This window comes from Polistes dominula, unplaced genomic scaffold, assembly GCF_049000335.1.
Source record: "Polistes dominula isolate Pdom_NZ unplaced genomic scaffold, Pdom_raw_medaka contig_21, whole genome shotgun sequence".
Classification (NCBI taxonomy): domain Eukaryota; kingdom Metazoa; phylum Arthropoda; class Insecta; order Hymenoptera; family Vespidae; genus Polistes; species Polistes dominula.
Window position 1 is genome coordinate 4764683 of NW_028301061.1, and position 18764 is coordinate 4783446.

Consider the following 18764-nt stretch of genomic DNA (forward strand, 5'->3'; position numbering starts at 1 on the left):
TCCAAATTCTTTTACATAGTCAAAACGTTAAAACGATCAGTTAACGACTATCACACATAATTGTATTTTAGGTGCCCCGAATGTTATATCGTATGAAAATCTGAAAAAAATTGAAATAATTAAATTGAAATACAACTCTATCTATTGAATACTTACAAAACCTAGAGATTTAGATAATCTATAAATATAATAAATCCTTAAATTAGCAATAAACAATAAGAAATAATCGCGGTAAAATTTATCCTATATTTTAAATTGGAAGAAATCACATAAAATAACAAATTTCATTAAAATTTGTTGAGTAGTTTCGGAGTTATAAGTAGACAAACATATGACACTGAATTTCTATATACAGTGGTGGCCATATACTTACGTACACTTCACATTTTACCTTTTAAACTTTCTTATATTTTTTTCATACTTATCTAGCTGATTCAATGTTTTATTTTAAGAAGTTTCGATCGTTAAGCATCTACCAACAAAATGTATATAGATAAATGATATACATGTATGTATATGTAACAAATTGATACGTCAAATACATATGACATGCAGTAACGAATAGTTTGATCATCGATTGCGAATGAAGATATCAAATTATCAAGGAACAAAAGAATGACGCGAAACGTCAAGCAACGTACTCTCGTCAAGTGTCAATATAACCAACATTTTTTTGTATACGATCGGGATAATATCGTCAGAGAGAAAAGAGATTAGACTGATGAACAGGATTGTTAGTGATGTCCTGTCTGAACGGCGTTCACGCCCAGATAACAACGTTTTTTTCCGTACCCCATGAGATTCTCTTATTACAACATAGGGTTTTTCGTGAATATGCCAAAGTAGCGGTTGGTCCGGATTTTATTCATACCTTGCCGTCTTTTTTGATCTTGGCAGCAATCACACTAGTCCTTTGGAAACATCCACCAAATTCCAAGTGGTTATTTCAAACTACGAGCGGATTTCCGTGGATCTATACAACTTTTCAGGTAATAAGAAAACTCGTTAATATTTTTCTGCTAATTAATCTGAATAAATTATTCGTATTATGATCATTTTTGTTAGTAAACTTCAATAAACTTTTAAGATCGTTACTGCTTGGGCAACAATTGACATGATTGTTTGGACTTGGTTGATTTTCCAAAGAATAATTTATTGCATAGTTTGGATTTATTGGAATAATGTAAGTATTATAAAGGAAAAAGTTACGAATTATTTAACCTTTTTGTTGTTAATGATGTGATTATAATCACTTAACTATCTATTACTACATATTATATTTATATTATTAAATCATATTTTTTCATGAAAATTTTTACTTTTTATTTGCTGTTTATTAGTTTGCTAAAGCTTTGATGAAGAGTTGATAATTTATGTTGTAACGTTAGGAATTAAAAGTTTCTTTTTCCACGCTTTGAAATTAACTACGTTCGTCTAGGGATTCCCTTGTAGTCGTAGCGAAAAGGTTATATAAGCTAACACAGATATTATTTATTTTTTCTAAGTCAGCACTAATTATGCAGGAAACTGAATATCGTGACACAATTTATCCTTGGTGGCAACGAGTTTGGTCATTGTATTATCCACCACCAATGCAACCACCGGTTCTCTCTGCCGGCCTCATTAGCTGGATCATTTCAATGTTCTTATCAGTTTTGGGGTTAGGTTGTGCCATTTCTACGAGTCGTGTCAAGGAAATTTGTAATGATTTTTCAATCGTTCTACAAGATTCGTTTATTATGGTAAAAAATTATATCGAACATCTGATGAAAAGGTTAGTATTTATGACAATACATTTATTTTTCAAGTTTAAATCCATTTTATTTTTTCTGATCCTCTGAAACCGAATTCTTTTTAGGTTTAGAATAATCATTGTTTTAGGCTTTTTTTTTAATGTAAAATATATTGTTATTGCAAAAAAAAATGTTAAACCTTATAGCTACAGCGAGACTGGAGCGTGCATATAAATGAAAATAGTATGCGGAAAAAATATGTATAATATAATAACATTTTCATTTATTTATGCAATGCGTTTAATTTTTAAAACGATGAAAATAAGTGAGATAAGTTCAAAAATACGACATGGTTGAGTCATTATAGTAGAGCTTCGTCTAACAAAATTACTTTAAGGGAAGTCACTGTAGTTAATGTAATAAAATTGATCTTGAAATAATCTTAACACTTTCCATTAATTAAGAAACATAATAAATATTAAATAAATAACAAATAATAAATAACATCTCATAATATTTTATCATTAAAAATTAAATAATAATAGTCTGAACAATTCTTTTCAAAAAACCTAATTGAGATAAACATTTAGGATGCTACATTTTTAACACCCCTTATGAATAATAATATATCATTATTAGACTATATGAAATATAACACAGATTTAAAAAATACAGGTATACAATATCATTAATTGCAAGGAATATAATATTATTACAGATTTGTGTGAAAATGAAATGATATGAAAATAAAAGAAAAAATACTATAAAATAAATGAATAATAAGTATAATAAATACATAAAATAAATAAATAAAATAAATATAGATACTTTAAATGGAATACAGGATAAAAAAAATACACATAATATAAATATATATAAGTATAAATTTAAGTGTATGATTTTAAAATTAGATGGGGTTGTAGAAAGTTAATTGAATGTATTGAAACAAAAACAAATTAAATACATCTTACTTCTTTTTAGTAATTAAAAATAATGAAGATAATATCTTTGAATTATCAGTGTATGAACTTTCGTTAATTAACTTTATAATTTTTATCACAGGTTACGTGAGGTTGCATTATCCAGTGAAAGCGACAAATCGTCTTGTGATGGTGCTGACGAAAGTGATATTAGTTCCTTATGTGAAGATTTTCGTTCGGAAATATCGAGTGAGATCAAACAAACAAAACGTCAACAGGTATATCCGATTTGTTATGGAACAAATTGGGCACCCAAGCCGAATTTTATAAATTTTGGGAAAGAGGCACAGAGAAAAGCTTCGATGAAATCTGTGCATACTGTAACTGGTGCTACGGAAACTCAACGGGCAGAACAATTTTCTCCGAAATGTCACAAACGTGGCTGTCAAACAGCGATTCCGACCAATTCTAGTGACAAATCAAGCGGATATTAAAAATTTTATATATTTTTAAACGTGATTTTTTTTGTCATTTTAACAAAACATATAGAACGAAACATGATGATTCGATGATTATTTTTTTTTTTGGATTCTCTGTTATTATTATTATTATTATTTATATTTTTATTCCATTCGCGGAAAAGAGATCCACATGGAAATGGATTTTTTGTGAATGATCGAATCATAATTTTGATAGATATAACTTTCGGGAAAAGTGAATTGAAATGTAGGTACTCTGTAAATGATTGATCAGGCATGCCAGCTTAAAAGTCGCTTACGCGCAACGTAAAAATTTAAAATTGCGTGATTAGTTTTTTAAACGAGTAATATGAAACGTCATAGAATTTATTTTTATTAAACATGATATAAGATCAGGTGAAAGTAATTTTTATTATATGAATAATTCCTTTTGTCTGTGATCCATTAAAATAAATTATCACTCTTTTATTATCCTCAAATAATCACCTCTAAAATATTCTATTGTCTGACCGTTTTTTTCTTATTTGAATATAAAAGGTTTTTAATGAATTTAATTTGATACCTCTGTTAATTTGTACGTAAAATTTGTAAAATTATAATTAAAAATTTGTGGTATACTTATTCGCACAAGCGTATATATAAAAATAAACACAAAGACGTAAAATGTTAATGTCACATTTTTTGTCATCCCCATTTTCTATCGACGAACAATAACAATAACAAAAAAATAAAAAAATGAAGATAAGTTGTACGATTACCCCCGTACACCTAGGATTTCCATGGCCCAATCACGAGAGAAAGTACACATTCTTATTGCGCATGCGTTTGTAGTATAAGGAGGGAGATAAACAGAAAGGGAAAGAGAGAAAGAGAGAGAGAGAGAGAGAAAATTTCTCCCCATTTTGCACCAAAGCATTATTCTGTAACGATATTCCTTGTGGGGTAGGTCGAACAAAATAACGTTCGGTAAATCCAGTTGAAAACATATTAAACAAATAAGAAAAAAAAACCAAATATATATCATTGAACAATAATATAAATGATAATATAATTATTTTAACTCAACAGTTTTAAAAAAAATTGTGTAAAAAACTAAATTCAACAATTTTTATTCTTGATATTTTCTGTTAATTCAAACGAAAAGAACTGTGTTTTTTTTTTTAACTTTTTTCTTTCTCGATCGAATTATTTCCATTTAATTATTGACAGTGAAGAAAACTTGTGATATTTGTTTTTCATTATTTTCTCGTATAGTGACGCAGTTAGGTAAGAAGACAACGGAACGTTAAACGAAAAGAAAGAAAGAAAGACAAATTATTTGGTAAGTTTTATTATTGTTTAGAGAAGATAAAATAATATTTAGTAATGTTTTATCGATGATATTTATTTGCATGGATAATTTCATTTTTCGAGTGATATTAATGAATGAAGGAAATATAGAAAAAGTTTAGCATTGAAATTGCTGATGATGATTATTCTCTTGAGAATTTAAGTTAGTAGATTTATTTTTTTTTTTTTACTACTAGGTACACATTCATGGTTAAATATCCGTCCACGTGTACGCGAGTAACGTGATACAAACCATGTTATTGATTTTACGTTGCGGTATCTAGCATGAGATTCGTATGCGCGCGCAAGCATGCACGATGGTCCATGGAAACGAATGGGATCGCGCGAAAACAATCTCACGTAGAGGAAAAACCACACACACACACATAGATACATTCTTACATATGTATTTCCTGTTTATTTCGTTCGTAGTAATATTTCATACGAGAGTATGTGTGTTTTAGTAGAAGATCTTGTTGGTTACTGAATAGATTGACGGAACTTGCATGATCTATAGGTGTAATTGGTTTAATTGAAAGTAGGTTATATTTTTGTTGAGATTATATCTCATATGTGGAAAATATATATGCGTATATAAATACGTATACATGCAGAAAATAAAAATACAATGATCAAATTTTATCTAAATTGTTAAATAAACGAACAAGATTTTTCTTTTATCAGCTTACTGAAAAGTATAATTAATTAAATATTTAATAATAATAATATTGTTTCGCTAAAGATAATCAAATAAATATTTTTTCCTAGTGTGCGTGATACTATCTTGTTATTTCTTTTTGTTTACAATTTGTTATTTAATTTATTATTCGTTGAATTTTGAATTAACTTAATTTGATCAGGCGTGTAACTTCATTTAGGATCAATCATAGAAAATGTGAGAGTATATACGCGTAATTAGTATTTGTGTATAATCCGAACAGTATTGCGCATAAAATTTTTGAACACGTGCTCGTCTTATTATTCCCCTTTCTCATTCCTTCTTTTTCAATATATATATATACCTATATATAGACTCGTTTTATCCACTGTATTGTTGTCGAAGAACAATGAAAGAAACCGGTATATGCATGCGTGAGAAAATAATGAAAAACAAAAAAGGAACAGAATTTTTTTAAAAGAAATATAAAGTTGTCAAAAGATAAAAATTTATATAACATACTTGTTTTTAAATAATGCATAAATAACTTTGCCTAATGTCAAATTTAATTCATAGTATAAGTTAGATTAAATTATTATAAAATTATATTATTATTATATTTATTTATTTATATTATAATACAAAATTATATATTAAGAATTAAATCCAGTTTTAAAAATATTATTATAAGAAATTGTGTTTCTTATATGTTAAATGAAAAGACATTTAGTAAAATATTAACAAACTATATTATTGATGATAATACAGTAGTAATATTATCTGATAATCTTGATGTTTTAATAAAACCATCTATATTATTAATTTTTTTTGTATAACTATAAAAAATTGTATTTAATCAGTTAGTTTTTATTGACGAGTATACTCGTCAAGAAGGAAAAGTAGTTATCATATGCAATTTAAGTTGTAATTTTAATGCAAATTAGAATATATTTGTAAATTTCAAGATGTTTAAGACGAAATACAAACACGAAAATCATTATAAATAATTATTATGAAAATACTATATTTAACTGGAACAAAATAGAACAAATTCGGCCAAGCAATTCTATTCGTGAAATATTTTGCAGAATATATATGCCCAGCACATCTTCCAAAATTAATTCTATACGGAGATATTTACGTTTCTAAAAAAAATAATATTCAAAAAGAATCAATATATTGATGTTCCTACTCAATATTATTCAAAACAACATTCAAAAACAGCAGATTAAACTTTTAACTAATAATTTTTGTAAGTAATTGATTTTTGTTGTTTTTTTTTCATATGCAAATTATATGTTTAAATTAAGATATTCATCATTAGTTTTTTTTTTAGTAGCACAATTAAGATTACATACTTTTGAAAGAGGTTGTTTTAAAATTAACAAAAAATTAAAAAATATATTTTTTTTTAATATTTCATACTAGAGTTAATAATATTCATAAACAGTTTTATCAGTTTAAGAAAAGGTTATAAAAGCTTGTAAAGAAAAGGGTTTGATATTTGAAAGACTTACAATACTCACCAAGACGAGTCTAATTAACATGCATTTTAAAATCAACTCTTTCCGTGTAATTAAAATTTTACTATTGATGAGCATTCGATCGAGCCCTTCGATAGAAGCCCTTGAAATATCGAATCATTTTTTGTCACTCTGTATTGGACAATATGTGTACATCACATTGGAAGAAATATTTAATTACATAAGAAAAAGTATTGATATATGCTCTGACAATTGTGACAGTGAATTAAATAAAATAATTGAAAACGTTGATTTCGTAATTAAATTTGTATTAAAATTGATTATATTATAAATTAAATGATAAAATAAATTTTTTCAATTTTATAAAATAATAAATTATTGTAGGGTAAGAATGAAGTGCAGGGGTACTCAAACTTTTCCTTTCGAGGGCCACATATGTTAATTATTTTATTTAAAAAGTATGTTTCTATGTTAAACTCTTTTTAACATACATAACAAAAGTAAATAAAACATACCAAAATTTTAACATATAAAATATAAGCTATGATTTGTTATCAAAAAATATATATCTAATCGCAATTTTTATCTACTTATTATTTCTATCTATTTTTTATCCATGTATTATTATTTATTTATTAAATAATATATATAAATCAAATTTTCCGTTATTTAATTTATAAAGGAATTTGATTGCCATTGTGGTATTTTAATATATTTTTTTTAATATCAAAGGAAAAAAACCAATCAATATAATATTTTAACATACATTCGTTTTTATATCAAACAGGCTCTATATTGGCGATGGTTACAGAAAAAAATTTCAAAATCGAAGATGAAAACGAAATAAAATGAATCAAAAAGAATAGGTGTATTTAAACATTGATATGATTTTTGGTATTGTTTATAAGATCGATCAATCCTTATGACAAGGTTTTGTAGAGTGGAAATCAATTTTAGTTACTAAAAAAGAATTAAGTACAATTCATGACTGGGCCTTACGTGAAGCACTTGAAAACTTGTCGAGCCACAGATTGAGGTTGATGAATTGTGTATGAATGCGCTGGAATACAGATCTGATAGGTAGATTGTTCTCATACAAAGAGAGAAAATGATAGGTAAAGTGAGATAGCTTTTTGAGTGTATGAGTATGTGTTTGTGAGCGAACGATTATTAAACAAAACAGCGATCATCTATCTTATAGTTTGGTACTTGTCAACTTGAATTTATTGAATATGTGCACGTATGATCCGAGTGCATATTTCGTGAAGAGAGAAAAGAAAATGTATAAAATAAAATCAATTTTTTTTTAGTTTCAATAAATATTAAAATTAAATAAATAAATATATATATTAATATTAAAAATAATTAAATTAATTGTAATAAATGTATCGGTAATTACAATAGTGGACTACGTTAAAAAATTCAAAAATATTTAATTTTAGTAATTATTTTAAAATCTATATAATAGTGATATAAAATTAAATTAATTCTACATCAATAAATAAAATGTTTAAAATAATAAATTATATAATAGATAAAATTATCTACATAAAATAATGAATAAAATTAATTTTCTCTATTTCTTTTTTTTAAATTCTTAATTAAGTAAAGTCAAATTAATTAAATTTTTTTACTTACAATTAGTCTATTGTTATAATTATTGGCGCAATTATCGTTATGTTATAGATTTTTAATTATTATCAAAACGATGAAGGAAAGTAAATAAATAATTTTGTTACATAAAGGTCACTTTGCGTATTTTTTTCTTCTATTAAATAATAATTTAGCAATTTATTGTCATAACTTCTTCTTAATAAAAGCTACCATCATATAATCAAGAATCGCATGCTATCAGAAAAAAGATTATCCAATAACACGATTCTTCGTAAAAGGGTAATTTATATAATCGCTCGCATCGTCATGTTTCTAGTCGATTATGCGACAGTAAGAGATATAGATCGTTAAAGGTCATGTAAATTCATTCATTATCCTTTTATAATTCTCAGAATTGTATTATTATAGGATTTATATTAAAAGTTGTGCTCCTGATTTAACTTTCAGGACTCACTGTTTCAAACAACTAAATTATTCAGATCATTAGTTTTGTCTGCTTAAATAAGAAGAATTAATGTGCTTGTCCTAGTATTACAAGTATTTGAATATAAAATAAACCATTTGAATAATCGGGATATTTGAAAAAAATTTGCAATAATTATAATAATTAAATAAACAAATATGAATTAGAATATATGGAATTACAATATATTGAAATATTGTAATGATTTATTGGTTTAATGGTTACGAAATTAACAAAGATGTATAACGGGCATTTCACAAGAAATCGGTCACTTTTTTAGATGACCCATTTTGAATCAGCAAAATATTTTATGCTATTGAACCCGGAAAAAGATATGAATTTTATAATTTTAGATATGAATTTTTTTTTAGAAAATTGAGGTTTTTCTTTGAATGCTTTTAATTTTTTGAAAAATTCGTTGTTTTTTCTAATTGTTCGTTTTTAAAAGATTTTATAAAAATAAAAAAAGTTTACATAAGATGTTATAAAACCTAAAATTTAAAAAGAAATTTATATTTCAAAAAGAAATAGTCGAAAAAATTTGAAAAAAATCAAGACTACGTTTTCGATTGGGTCTAATAATATATACAATTTATTAATATAATTAATATACAATTTTTAGCTGAATCTATAAGGTTCATTTAAAATAATGGCATTATAAACAGATTTAAACAAAATTTATTTCTAATAAACAGAATGTCGTTTTTTTATTTCAGAAATAATGGCGGAAAAAATGTATTATTGGGATGAGGAAAAGAATCAACCTGATTCTGATCAGACCTTTATAGAATTCAAAGCTAAATCTACGGTAACGGAAAATAAAAAGAGAAAAGAGGAATCACGTGTTGCCGCGAAAACGTCGTCGTCCGCTATTCAAGGAAGGTCAACGGATTTTGCTAGCCGTGAGGAAGATGCAGAACGCGGTGGATGGGATAACAAACTAGATTTTCTCTTTTCGTGCATCAGCGTTTCCGTTGGCCTCGGAAATGTTTGGAGATTTCCTTACCTTTGCTATAAGAACGGTGGTGGTAAATTCAAATAAACTTTTATTGATTAATACATAACATAAAATTGTTTTTAAAGGTTTGTCGAACGGAGGAATATTATTTTCTTTTTCAATTTAATTTATATTAGGATATGATAATTAATAGATTTTTATATATAATTTGTTAAGTTTATAATAATTTAACAATTGAAGTTATGGTTAAAAACGACAAGTAAAAAATATAGTACGTAAAATGACAAATCATAGCAGTTTGTAGAGAAATTTAAAAATACTTTATTTTACCCTTAAGTAAATAATATTTATTAAAGTAAAAAACGCAAATAAATTAATATTATTTGGGTGTGTACATTTTTTTTATATCACATTACATTTGTTGGCTCTTTATAAGTTTGACATATGAGATAAAAGATACTTAAGCTTTTTATTTATTAATGACCTAACATATTACCATTGATAAATCTTAAAAGATTAATCACCCTTATCTCAATCTATATTTAATGATTCGGGTTTACGTCTATTTAACAAAAAAAGTACATAGTTTCATTTTTCACAGGTGCATTTCTTATCACTTACGGTATAGCTATGCTGTTTTGTGGAATACCAATATTTTTTCAAGAAGTCGCCATTGGACAATATCTTGGAGCTGGTGGAATGACTCTTCTCAGTCAATTGTGTCCTTTATTACAAGGTAGATTATAAAAATCATGGTTTATAAGATCCTAATATATTTGATAAAAAATTATCATTGCATTTAATCTTTTGCAGGTGTAGGATATGCTACGATGACTATAGTTTTTTTCTCGACATATATTATTGCATAATTATTTCCTGGACTCTCTTTTATCTTATAAGCACAATTGTTAATTTACCTGGTGTCCCTTGGAGTAGTTGTGGTAAATATATTTTTTAGATTATTGCATTATACTATATATACTATTATTGTAATATATAAATATATGTATATAGTATATCTGGAAATTGATGATACAAGCGAACAGGGATGATTCTACATGAAAAATTAAATTTGTTCATACAATACTTTGTTTTCGAAAAAAATAAGTTAGAAAATTTGTCAAGTACGCGTGCACTTGATTCGGTTTTTACTCGACAAATTTTATTATCTTTTATTTGTGATTTTTAATAAGTTCATAAACATTGTCAGTATGACGATTTTTCTTATATAAGTTTTACTCTAATGCTTACTGAACAAGGCTTTCAAATTTCAAGATTCCAAGCTCAGTTAAGTTCCCGCGTACTTGATAAATTTTTAAACTTATTTTTGTTGAAAACAAATACTTATATGAAAACATTTTATTTTATATTTTCAATTAAATTTTTCACGTAGAATAACCCTTCCTTCTTGCTTGTATTACCAATTATAGAACACTCAGTATACATAAGCAAAAACATATTTGTATATAATGATAAATAGAAAGTGAATTTGAAATTAAGTCATTTATATATTTTTGCAAAAAAAGTTTGAAATAGAAGTTGTTTGATTCGCGGACAAAATTTACAGCGTTATTTAACCTTGAAAAGAACTTTTGTATCAAACTTTCTTTTTAAATATGCGTTATTTTCGAGATATTTTTAGATGTACCAGTTTTCAAATTTCTGCCTGTAGATACGTAGAAAAATATACTCGTATAATTGTAAAATATTAATCATAGTTATAAATGAAATTTTCTTTTTTTGTTCTTAGGTCATTGGTGGAATACGGAAAATTGTTTTGACGCATCGACAGAAAGTAAAATGATTTCTGACGCAAACTATACCAAAAACATAACCTATCATCACACTACTCCTGTGGAAGAATTTTACGAGTAATTAATCAGTTTTTTTCATACTTATAAAAATTGTAAAAATATTATCACGATATTTATGTATTTTCAGACGACGAGTTCTTGGGGTTACATCTGGTATCGAAAATATCGGTGGAATGCAATGGGAACTTCTGGGTTGTTTGATACTCGGCTGGCTACTCGTTTACTTGATCATCCGACGTGGTCTTCATCAAAGTGGTAAGATCATCTGGTTTTCAGCGTTGTTCCCGTACGTGGTGCTTTTCATTCTTTTGGGAAGAGCGGTGACCTTGGATGGATCCTACAATGGTTTACTATATTACGTGACACCAAGATGGAAGGAATTGTTAAGTCCCGGGCCGTGGATCGATGGAACAACACAAATTTTCTTCGCTTACAGTATCGGAACTGGCGCCTTACCTGCTTTGGGATCTTACAATAGATTTCGTCACAATTGTTATAGGTAAAACAATATTTAACTTAGTTATGTTGTTTCACTCAGAAACAAATATTTCTTTCTTCGCTTTGTAACTTTAAAGTTAACCACGTGATTCAAATTGCCTGTTCATTTTTAACATGTTGACTGCAGTGTAAATTTTTAAATAATACCACTGTTTTTGTAAGGGTTTGAAAAAAGTAAAGACATACAAATGTCATTATTTGTATGTCATTGATATGCAAAAATAATTTTATTGATACAAAGAAAATTTGCATGACGTGTAACGACATTTTTTCTGTACTTAATTGCTTGATAAAATCTTCATCATCAGAACATTTTACTGAATATATCTCTAACTTAATCCTAAAATCGAAAATTAAAATATTTTTCTAGTTACTTGTATGTATAACGCCATTTAATTTACAGTACCAATAATCAGTAATAATTCAATATCCAATTTCCTGTACTACAAAAAGTAGTACAGAAAGCATTTGTCATTTGATCAAACAAATCAACTGCAAATTACCTTATTTAAAACAACTGATAATCACAAAAATGGTCTACAGCGCCTCGGGGGTCACAAGTAAACCCCCTACCCTCTCCATACATATAATACATCAAACACAATTATCTGCTGTAAAAAAAAATTTCAACAAAATATGCATCCCATAATACAAAATTTATATAAGCACTACAAAAAAATCATGTGAAATGTGCGCAGCAGTCAACGTGTTAATTTAAACTTACAATTAGTTTGACATACTTTTTCTCCGTTTTTCCGTTAACCTTAAACATATGAACTCTTAACTTTTACATTCAACACTCAACGCTTGTCTACGCTTTCATTGATTAACTCGATCACAAAGGATTCTTTTTCTTAAGGGGTTAGGCTACTCTAGAGGACCGACAAGATAGGCTTTTTTAAAAATTTTTTTCAGAAAAAATATAAAATAAATCGAGTTTACAAAGGTAGAAATTTATCGTACATATGAGATTGACCGTAAAACAATTTTTATAGAATAATTTATTTACTGTTCAGCGAGTCTCAGATGACCTTTCTATTTTGGAAGGGTCCACAGCCATACCAACTGCTACTATAAATTTTGAATTATGATAAGTCACTAAATTTCTTTTTATTATACATAATAACAGCTAGAGAAGTATTAAGGATTTTTAAAATATATTGATTTTAGGCCGATTAACGCACTTTCAAAGTCAAATTTGCAAAATTAGCAGAAAATATCGTCACAAAATTGTTAATAACAAATGAACTATGCCATATATAAAAATAAAATCCTATGCACTTATTTAGACAATGTATTTTAAAAGATCTAATTAGAAATTTGAAGTGAATTGGTTGAAAATAGTTCAAATTATGGGGGCAGGCCAACTTGAAAAATACAGTTTTGAGATAAACGTATTTAAAGTTTTAAATTTATAGAAAGTCATGATATACTTTGAAAAACTATACTTTGAAAAACAAGTACTTAGAGATAATATGTTCAAGCCTATATTTTTTGGGATATCATTTTTGAGGTCCTAAGGGGTCAGTAATTAAAACGATACAAAAAAAATCCTACAACTCTAGAAAACCCTAACCCCTTAAATAAATAAAAAGAAATGCAAAATTTATGCAGGCTCGATCAATAAGCAAAGTAACCTTTTCCGTTGAAATCTTTGAAATAGTAAGTTTTATCTTCCAGAGATGCACTAATTACTTGTGTAGTCAACACACTAACTTGTCTTCTGGCCGGGTGTTTGACATTTTCGATATTGGGTCACATCGCTTTGGAACAAGGTACTGAGGTCTCTGAGGTCGTCAAGAGTGGACCTGGTCTTGTGTTCCTCACCTATCCTGAAGTCGTTCTAAAGCTTCCTGGTGCTTCGATTTGGGCTATTATATTCTTCGTCATGCTTCTCGTAAGAAAATTATTGTTCCAGTGAGAGACTTATTATGTCTCTCTGTCTCTGTCTCTGTCTCTGTCACTGTCTCTGTCTCTGTCTTTCACTATCTTCTTCTTCTTCAAAAAAAGAAAAAAAAATTACACTTTTTTCTACCAAATATTATATTCTTCATACTTTTTAACCATTTGTGCTTCGAACTCAATACTTTGTCATTATCGATGAATAATATCATTTTGTTTTTGACGATACTAAAGGATAATATAATAATAGAAATTATTTTTATAAATAAAATAAGTTAAAGACAGACAATTTTTATGGTATTCGTGCAGAATAGGACTCTCTTCATCGATTTCTATAATCTTGAAATATATTGTCAAGGTCAATATTCTGAGTAATTTTTTTTTATGTATGATATAACTTGATTTTATAATTTTCGTGATATAAAGGAAAGTACGTCTTGTATTATCTGTATATTAATTACTGGTTTTTTAAATGATCTTTCTTTGTTTATTTATATGTATGTACTTTATTATTATGTATATTTGATTTAGATTAAATTTTAGTTTATTTTATTTGTACAATGTACAGTGTACAAATTATAGTATACAAGAATGTGTCAATAATTGACCACAATAGAGTATAGTTCACGCAACTTGCACATCTCCATAAGTTTCAAAGTATGCATTGCACGGAAAAGTTTTGTACATATACTAAAGTTGCATGGTTTGAAAAGATATATTATGCAGTGTAGTTATTTTTTTAAAGATGGAAGAGAAGAGTTCTTCTCGGAGATTTCAAGGTCAATCTTTATTTTTTTAAAGGGGAAAATATCTTGAGAATGTTATTCGATTTTGATGAATTTATTTTCAAGAATGATTCATTATATATTTTGGAAACTTGGCATATGGCTTATTGATACTTTTGACCATTTAAAAAAACGAAATTAATCTAAAAATCTCCGAAACTTTTCAACTTTTAAAAAAAATAAATACACTATATAATATATCACTTCAAACTATACAACTTTTGTATAGAAAACTTTTTTACCCAACGCATACTTGGAAAGCTATAGAAGTGTGCAATTTGAATGGGTTATATGGTAGGGGTTTTTTTAGTTGTACTGTTTTACTCTTACGTATTGGTATTTATGATTTTTTTCTATCACAGGATAGTATTAAACAAAAATTAAATTGAATAACAAAAATTGAAAACCTATAAATAAATAATAATATATAAGACTAATAACACAATACACGTACAAAAGAATATTATTACATTATGGAAAATTATAAATTTGCCTTTATATATTAAACTTTATTGAATAGTTTTAGATTTTGATTTGGTTAATAACTAAAAATACTTCTGTCATTACATGAATAAATATTATTAATGGATTTTACACCGTCTGTAAGTGAAAATAAATAAATATTTACATTAACACTGTACACTCAAAAGGGTCACCGGTCTAACTAGAAATATATAATTCGAGTAATTTTTAAAGCTTTTAGATTTTTTTGATATTATAATCGTTAATAATATGTAAAAATGAATACAGTGACTCCTTTTCCGATTCAGCTGAAAAATTTATAAATCATTAAGCCCGACCAAAAGTATATTCACGATTTATTTTTAATTTTTACAACCACTTTTTTGAGATATAAATGTTTTTAGAAATTTAAGATTTTATAACATCAATAAAAATTTAAAAATAAACAATTCGAAAACAAAAAAGTCACTGATTTGATGAAATTTTCCAAAAATTACAAACATTTAAAAAAAACAACCTCAAATTTCTACAAAAATTTATATCTAAACGAAAGGTAATCGTAAAAATTAAAAAAAAACAATAACATAAAATATTTATATTTATTAGCTGAATCTAAAGGGGTCATTTCAAAAAGTGACTGATTTAGTGTGGAATATCCCATATGCATATATACCACATATGCTTAAATATTATGCACGCATATTGTAATATGTCACATTTAATTACTCTAAATAAAGGAAAGGCGAATTAGTATTGTTAATATAAATCAATATAAATTCTAATAAATCTTATATTTACATTTATTGATTTATCGAAAATTATTTCAAGCTGGCTAAATTTAATTAAATTTTTAATGAATATTATACAGAAACAAACAGCATTTATACAGTATGAGAATAAAATAATCAGAATATTGACCTAGAGAACATATTTCAGGGTAATTGAAATCAGTTACGGATTCCTTATTCTACATGATTATCAATTTTTGTTCTATTTAATACTTATCTGTTATATCAAATGGGATAAATATATTTTATTTTATTTTTTCTTTTACTTAGTAATAAAAATATTTTAAATTTGGAAGTAATATTTTACTTTTTTCATTTTTCATTAACTTTTTTTTAATAAAAAGAAAATGTAAGATTATTGGATTAGAATAATCGTTTTCTTTTACAGGAAACCGAATAAATAGAGTTCTTTTTCCTTTCTTTTTATTTCTTCATAAGATTGAACAAATTTGGAAAATACCTCTTATAAATAAATGATTTGGCAGCAGAGTAAACATATTTGTTCGTCGTTACACAATGTTACACAAGAGTATGTAAAATAAAAATTAATTAAAATTATTTTAATTTAATAATAATTATGACCATTTTTCTTACTATAGATTCTCGGAATCGATAGTGAATTTTGCATCGTTGATTCGTTCATCACCGGTATCATCGATAATTGGCCGAATCTACGCCCACATCGAGGCAAATTTACCATCGCCATTTGCATTCTCATGTTTTGTTTAGGACTACCCATGGTGACAAATGTTAGTTATTTTTTAAAATATTCCAATATATTTTTTCGACATTATTGAATTGTGTGTGTGTGTGTGTGTTTGTGTTTGTGTTTGTGTGACATTTAATTATCAAATGTTTTTTTACTTTTTTCCAGGGAGGTGTTTATATTTTTCAATTAATGGATTTCTATTCGGCAAGTGGAATGTCGATTTTATGGGTATGCTTTTTCCAAACTATAGCAATATCATGGTTTTTCGGAGCACAAAAATTCTGCGATTGTGTCCATCAAATGATGGGAATACGATTGAATAAATTTTGGTACATTTGTTGGATCTTCTTTGCTCCTGTTATTATGGCAGTGAGTATAACAATGAAATAATAATACTAAAAATCTTACGATATGTCTAAAATATTTTTTATAAAATATTTATTAAATATATATATATATTTATCGTTAATATATTATGTTTGTTTACAGTTTATTTTCATATTTCAATGCGTCCTTTATAAACCATTGAAATATGGAAACGATTATGAATATCCAACATGGGCAGAAATCGTTGGTTTTTGTTTAAGTATCTCATCAATGATTTGGATACCACTTTATGCGATTTATTATGTCATTGTTACACCAGGATCGATTAAGGAGGTAAAATTAATTATACTATTTATTTTTCTCCATATGTTTTTTTTTCTTATTGATGTTAATCAATAATTGTTTTGTTTCTGTTTGTAGAACATTTTGAAGGGACTAAAACCCAACTTAAAGTCTAATCCGAAATTACCGAAGGGTGAAAAATCAACAGTAATGCCGATGTCGGAAAGCAGTGCTGGTTTAATAACAAAGAACAGTAGTTTTTTAAGTCAAACATGATTGAATTTAGGAATTTTCTTATAACTGTTTAAATCGAAAATAATATTTAAGAATGAAATTTATCTTCGAGAATTATTTATGCAAGTTTAGAAAAGTAACAGTTCAGCTAAAATATTTTGCTATTTTTTTCTTTTTTTTTTTTTTTTTTTTTATATATAAATTTACTTATCAACTATTTTTGTCGAATGTAATTTCGGTTATTTTAGTTTGTTTTAATAATGATTTTTTGAGAGAATTTTAGTAACATTGCAAAAAGAATGAAGGGCTGTGCGATTTATAAGACAGATTTGTTTACTTTGATTAATTTAATGTTCAATAGTAGATAAGTGTTGAAAGGAAAATATGTATAAAACAGTATTTCTGACCATGACAAAACAAGATGTTCGTTGAAATATCCATTTCTTCGAACTTAGAATTAGTATTTATGTAAAAAACGATGACAAACCTAAGTTATTTTAAATGTTTTCTATTCTACATACAAACTTTGTACTTTTTCTTTTCACATTACATTGTTATGACAATGAAAAATAATATTTCTAGTAATAATGTAATATTTACATAAAATAATATAATTGTTATGTACATCTAATACGATTTATTGATGTGCATTGCATTGTAAATCACAAGATTTTTATACCAATTTATAAAGAAATTAATGAAGATTAGTTTCAAGATTACAACCGTACGAATTGTCATAGGTCATAAATTATTATATAATTTTTATACGTTAAATTACACTTGCGAAACAATAGTTACAATGAATGTAATATTTTATTTTGATTATATTATCTTTAAATACAATCGCCGTTAATTATTTATATTAATTCCTTTTTTCATTCTTTTTATTTATAATATAATCCGAAAGAGTATTATTAGACCGGAGATTGTAATTGTAAAGAAATGGTAAACTTTTCTAAGCTCTTAGATGTACAGGACAAATATTATGATAAAAATCTATAATACTGTTGTGTACCTGCAAAAGAATTTCTTTAATAGCGATCATTTTTGTTAGAATTATCGAGTAATTATAAATTAAATATGATAACAATAAAATTCGATGAGAAAATATATAACTATACTTTTATAATTCTTATTTCATTCTTCCTTTTCACATATGTGCCAATAATTATGAAAGTGGTCTAGTGATTCTCTTGTTTCGAGATATTTAAAGAAAAAGATTTGAACACTACTTAAATAAATTTTGTATAATACAATATTGAAATAACAAACACTATCAAGCAGTTTATTTTTTGAAAATATCCTGAAAATTATACTGAATTAAT

At 26.4% G+C, this 18764-nt stretch overlaps 2 protein-coding genes across 2 annotated transcripts; both read left to right on the plus strand.

The window, feature by feature from the left end:
• The first annotated feature begins 740 nt into the window (after positions 1 to 740).
• Positions 741 to 3765, plus strand: LOC107073168 (uncharacterized). Its single transcript, XM_015333676.2, has 4 exons — positions 741 to 989; positions 1088 to 1183; positions 1524 to 1774; positions 2796 to 3765. The coding sequence occupies exons 1-4, from the start codon at positions 741 to 743 to the stop codon at positions 3145 to 3147; spliced, it is 948 nt and encodes a 315-aa protein (XP_015189162.2). The 3' UTR covers positions 3148 to 3765.
• Positions 3766 to 4090: 325 nt separating this feature from the next.
• Positions 4091 to 18559, plus strand: LOC107073173 (sodium- and chloride-dependent GABA transporter 1). The gene is given in 13 exon segments (XM_015333684.2): positions 4091 to 4171; positions 4387 to 4453; positions 9397 to 9708; positions 10240 to 10374; positions 10452 to 10475; positions 10478 to 10579; positions 11389 to 11509; positions 11580 to 11951; positions 13631 to 13847; positions 16487 to 16636; positions 16762 to 16965; positions 17086 to 17256; positions 17344 to 18559. Coding segments are annotated over 11 exon segments (1941 nt in total). The 5' UTR covers positions 4091 to 4171; positions 4387 to 4453; positions 9397 to 9401; the 3' UTR covers positions 17482 to 18559.
• The last annotated feature ends 205 nt before the right edge of the window (positions 18560 to 18764 follow it).

Coding starts and splice junctions, on each gene's coding strand:
- LOC107073168 (XM_015333676.2), top strand. CDS start 741: ATGTCCTGTCTGAACGGCGTTCACGCCCAGATAACAACGTTTTTTTCC. Junction 990..1,087: donor GGATCTATACAACTTTTCAG/GTAATAAGAAAA, acceptor TAAACTTTTAAG/ATCGTTACTGCTTGGGCAAC. Junction 1,184..1,523: donor TTTGGATTTATTGGAATAAT/GTAAGTATTATA, acceptor CTAATTATGCAG/GAAACTGAATATCGTGACAC.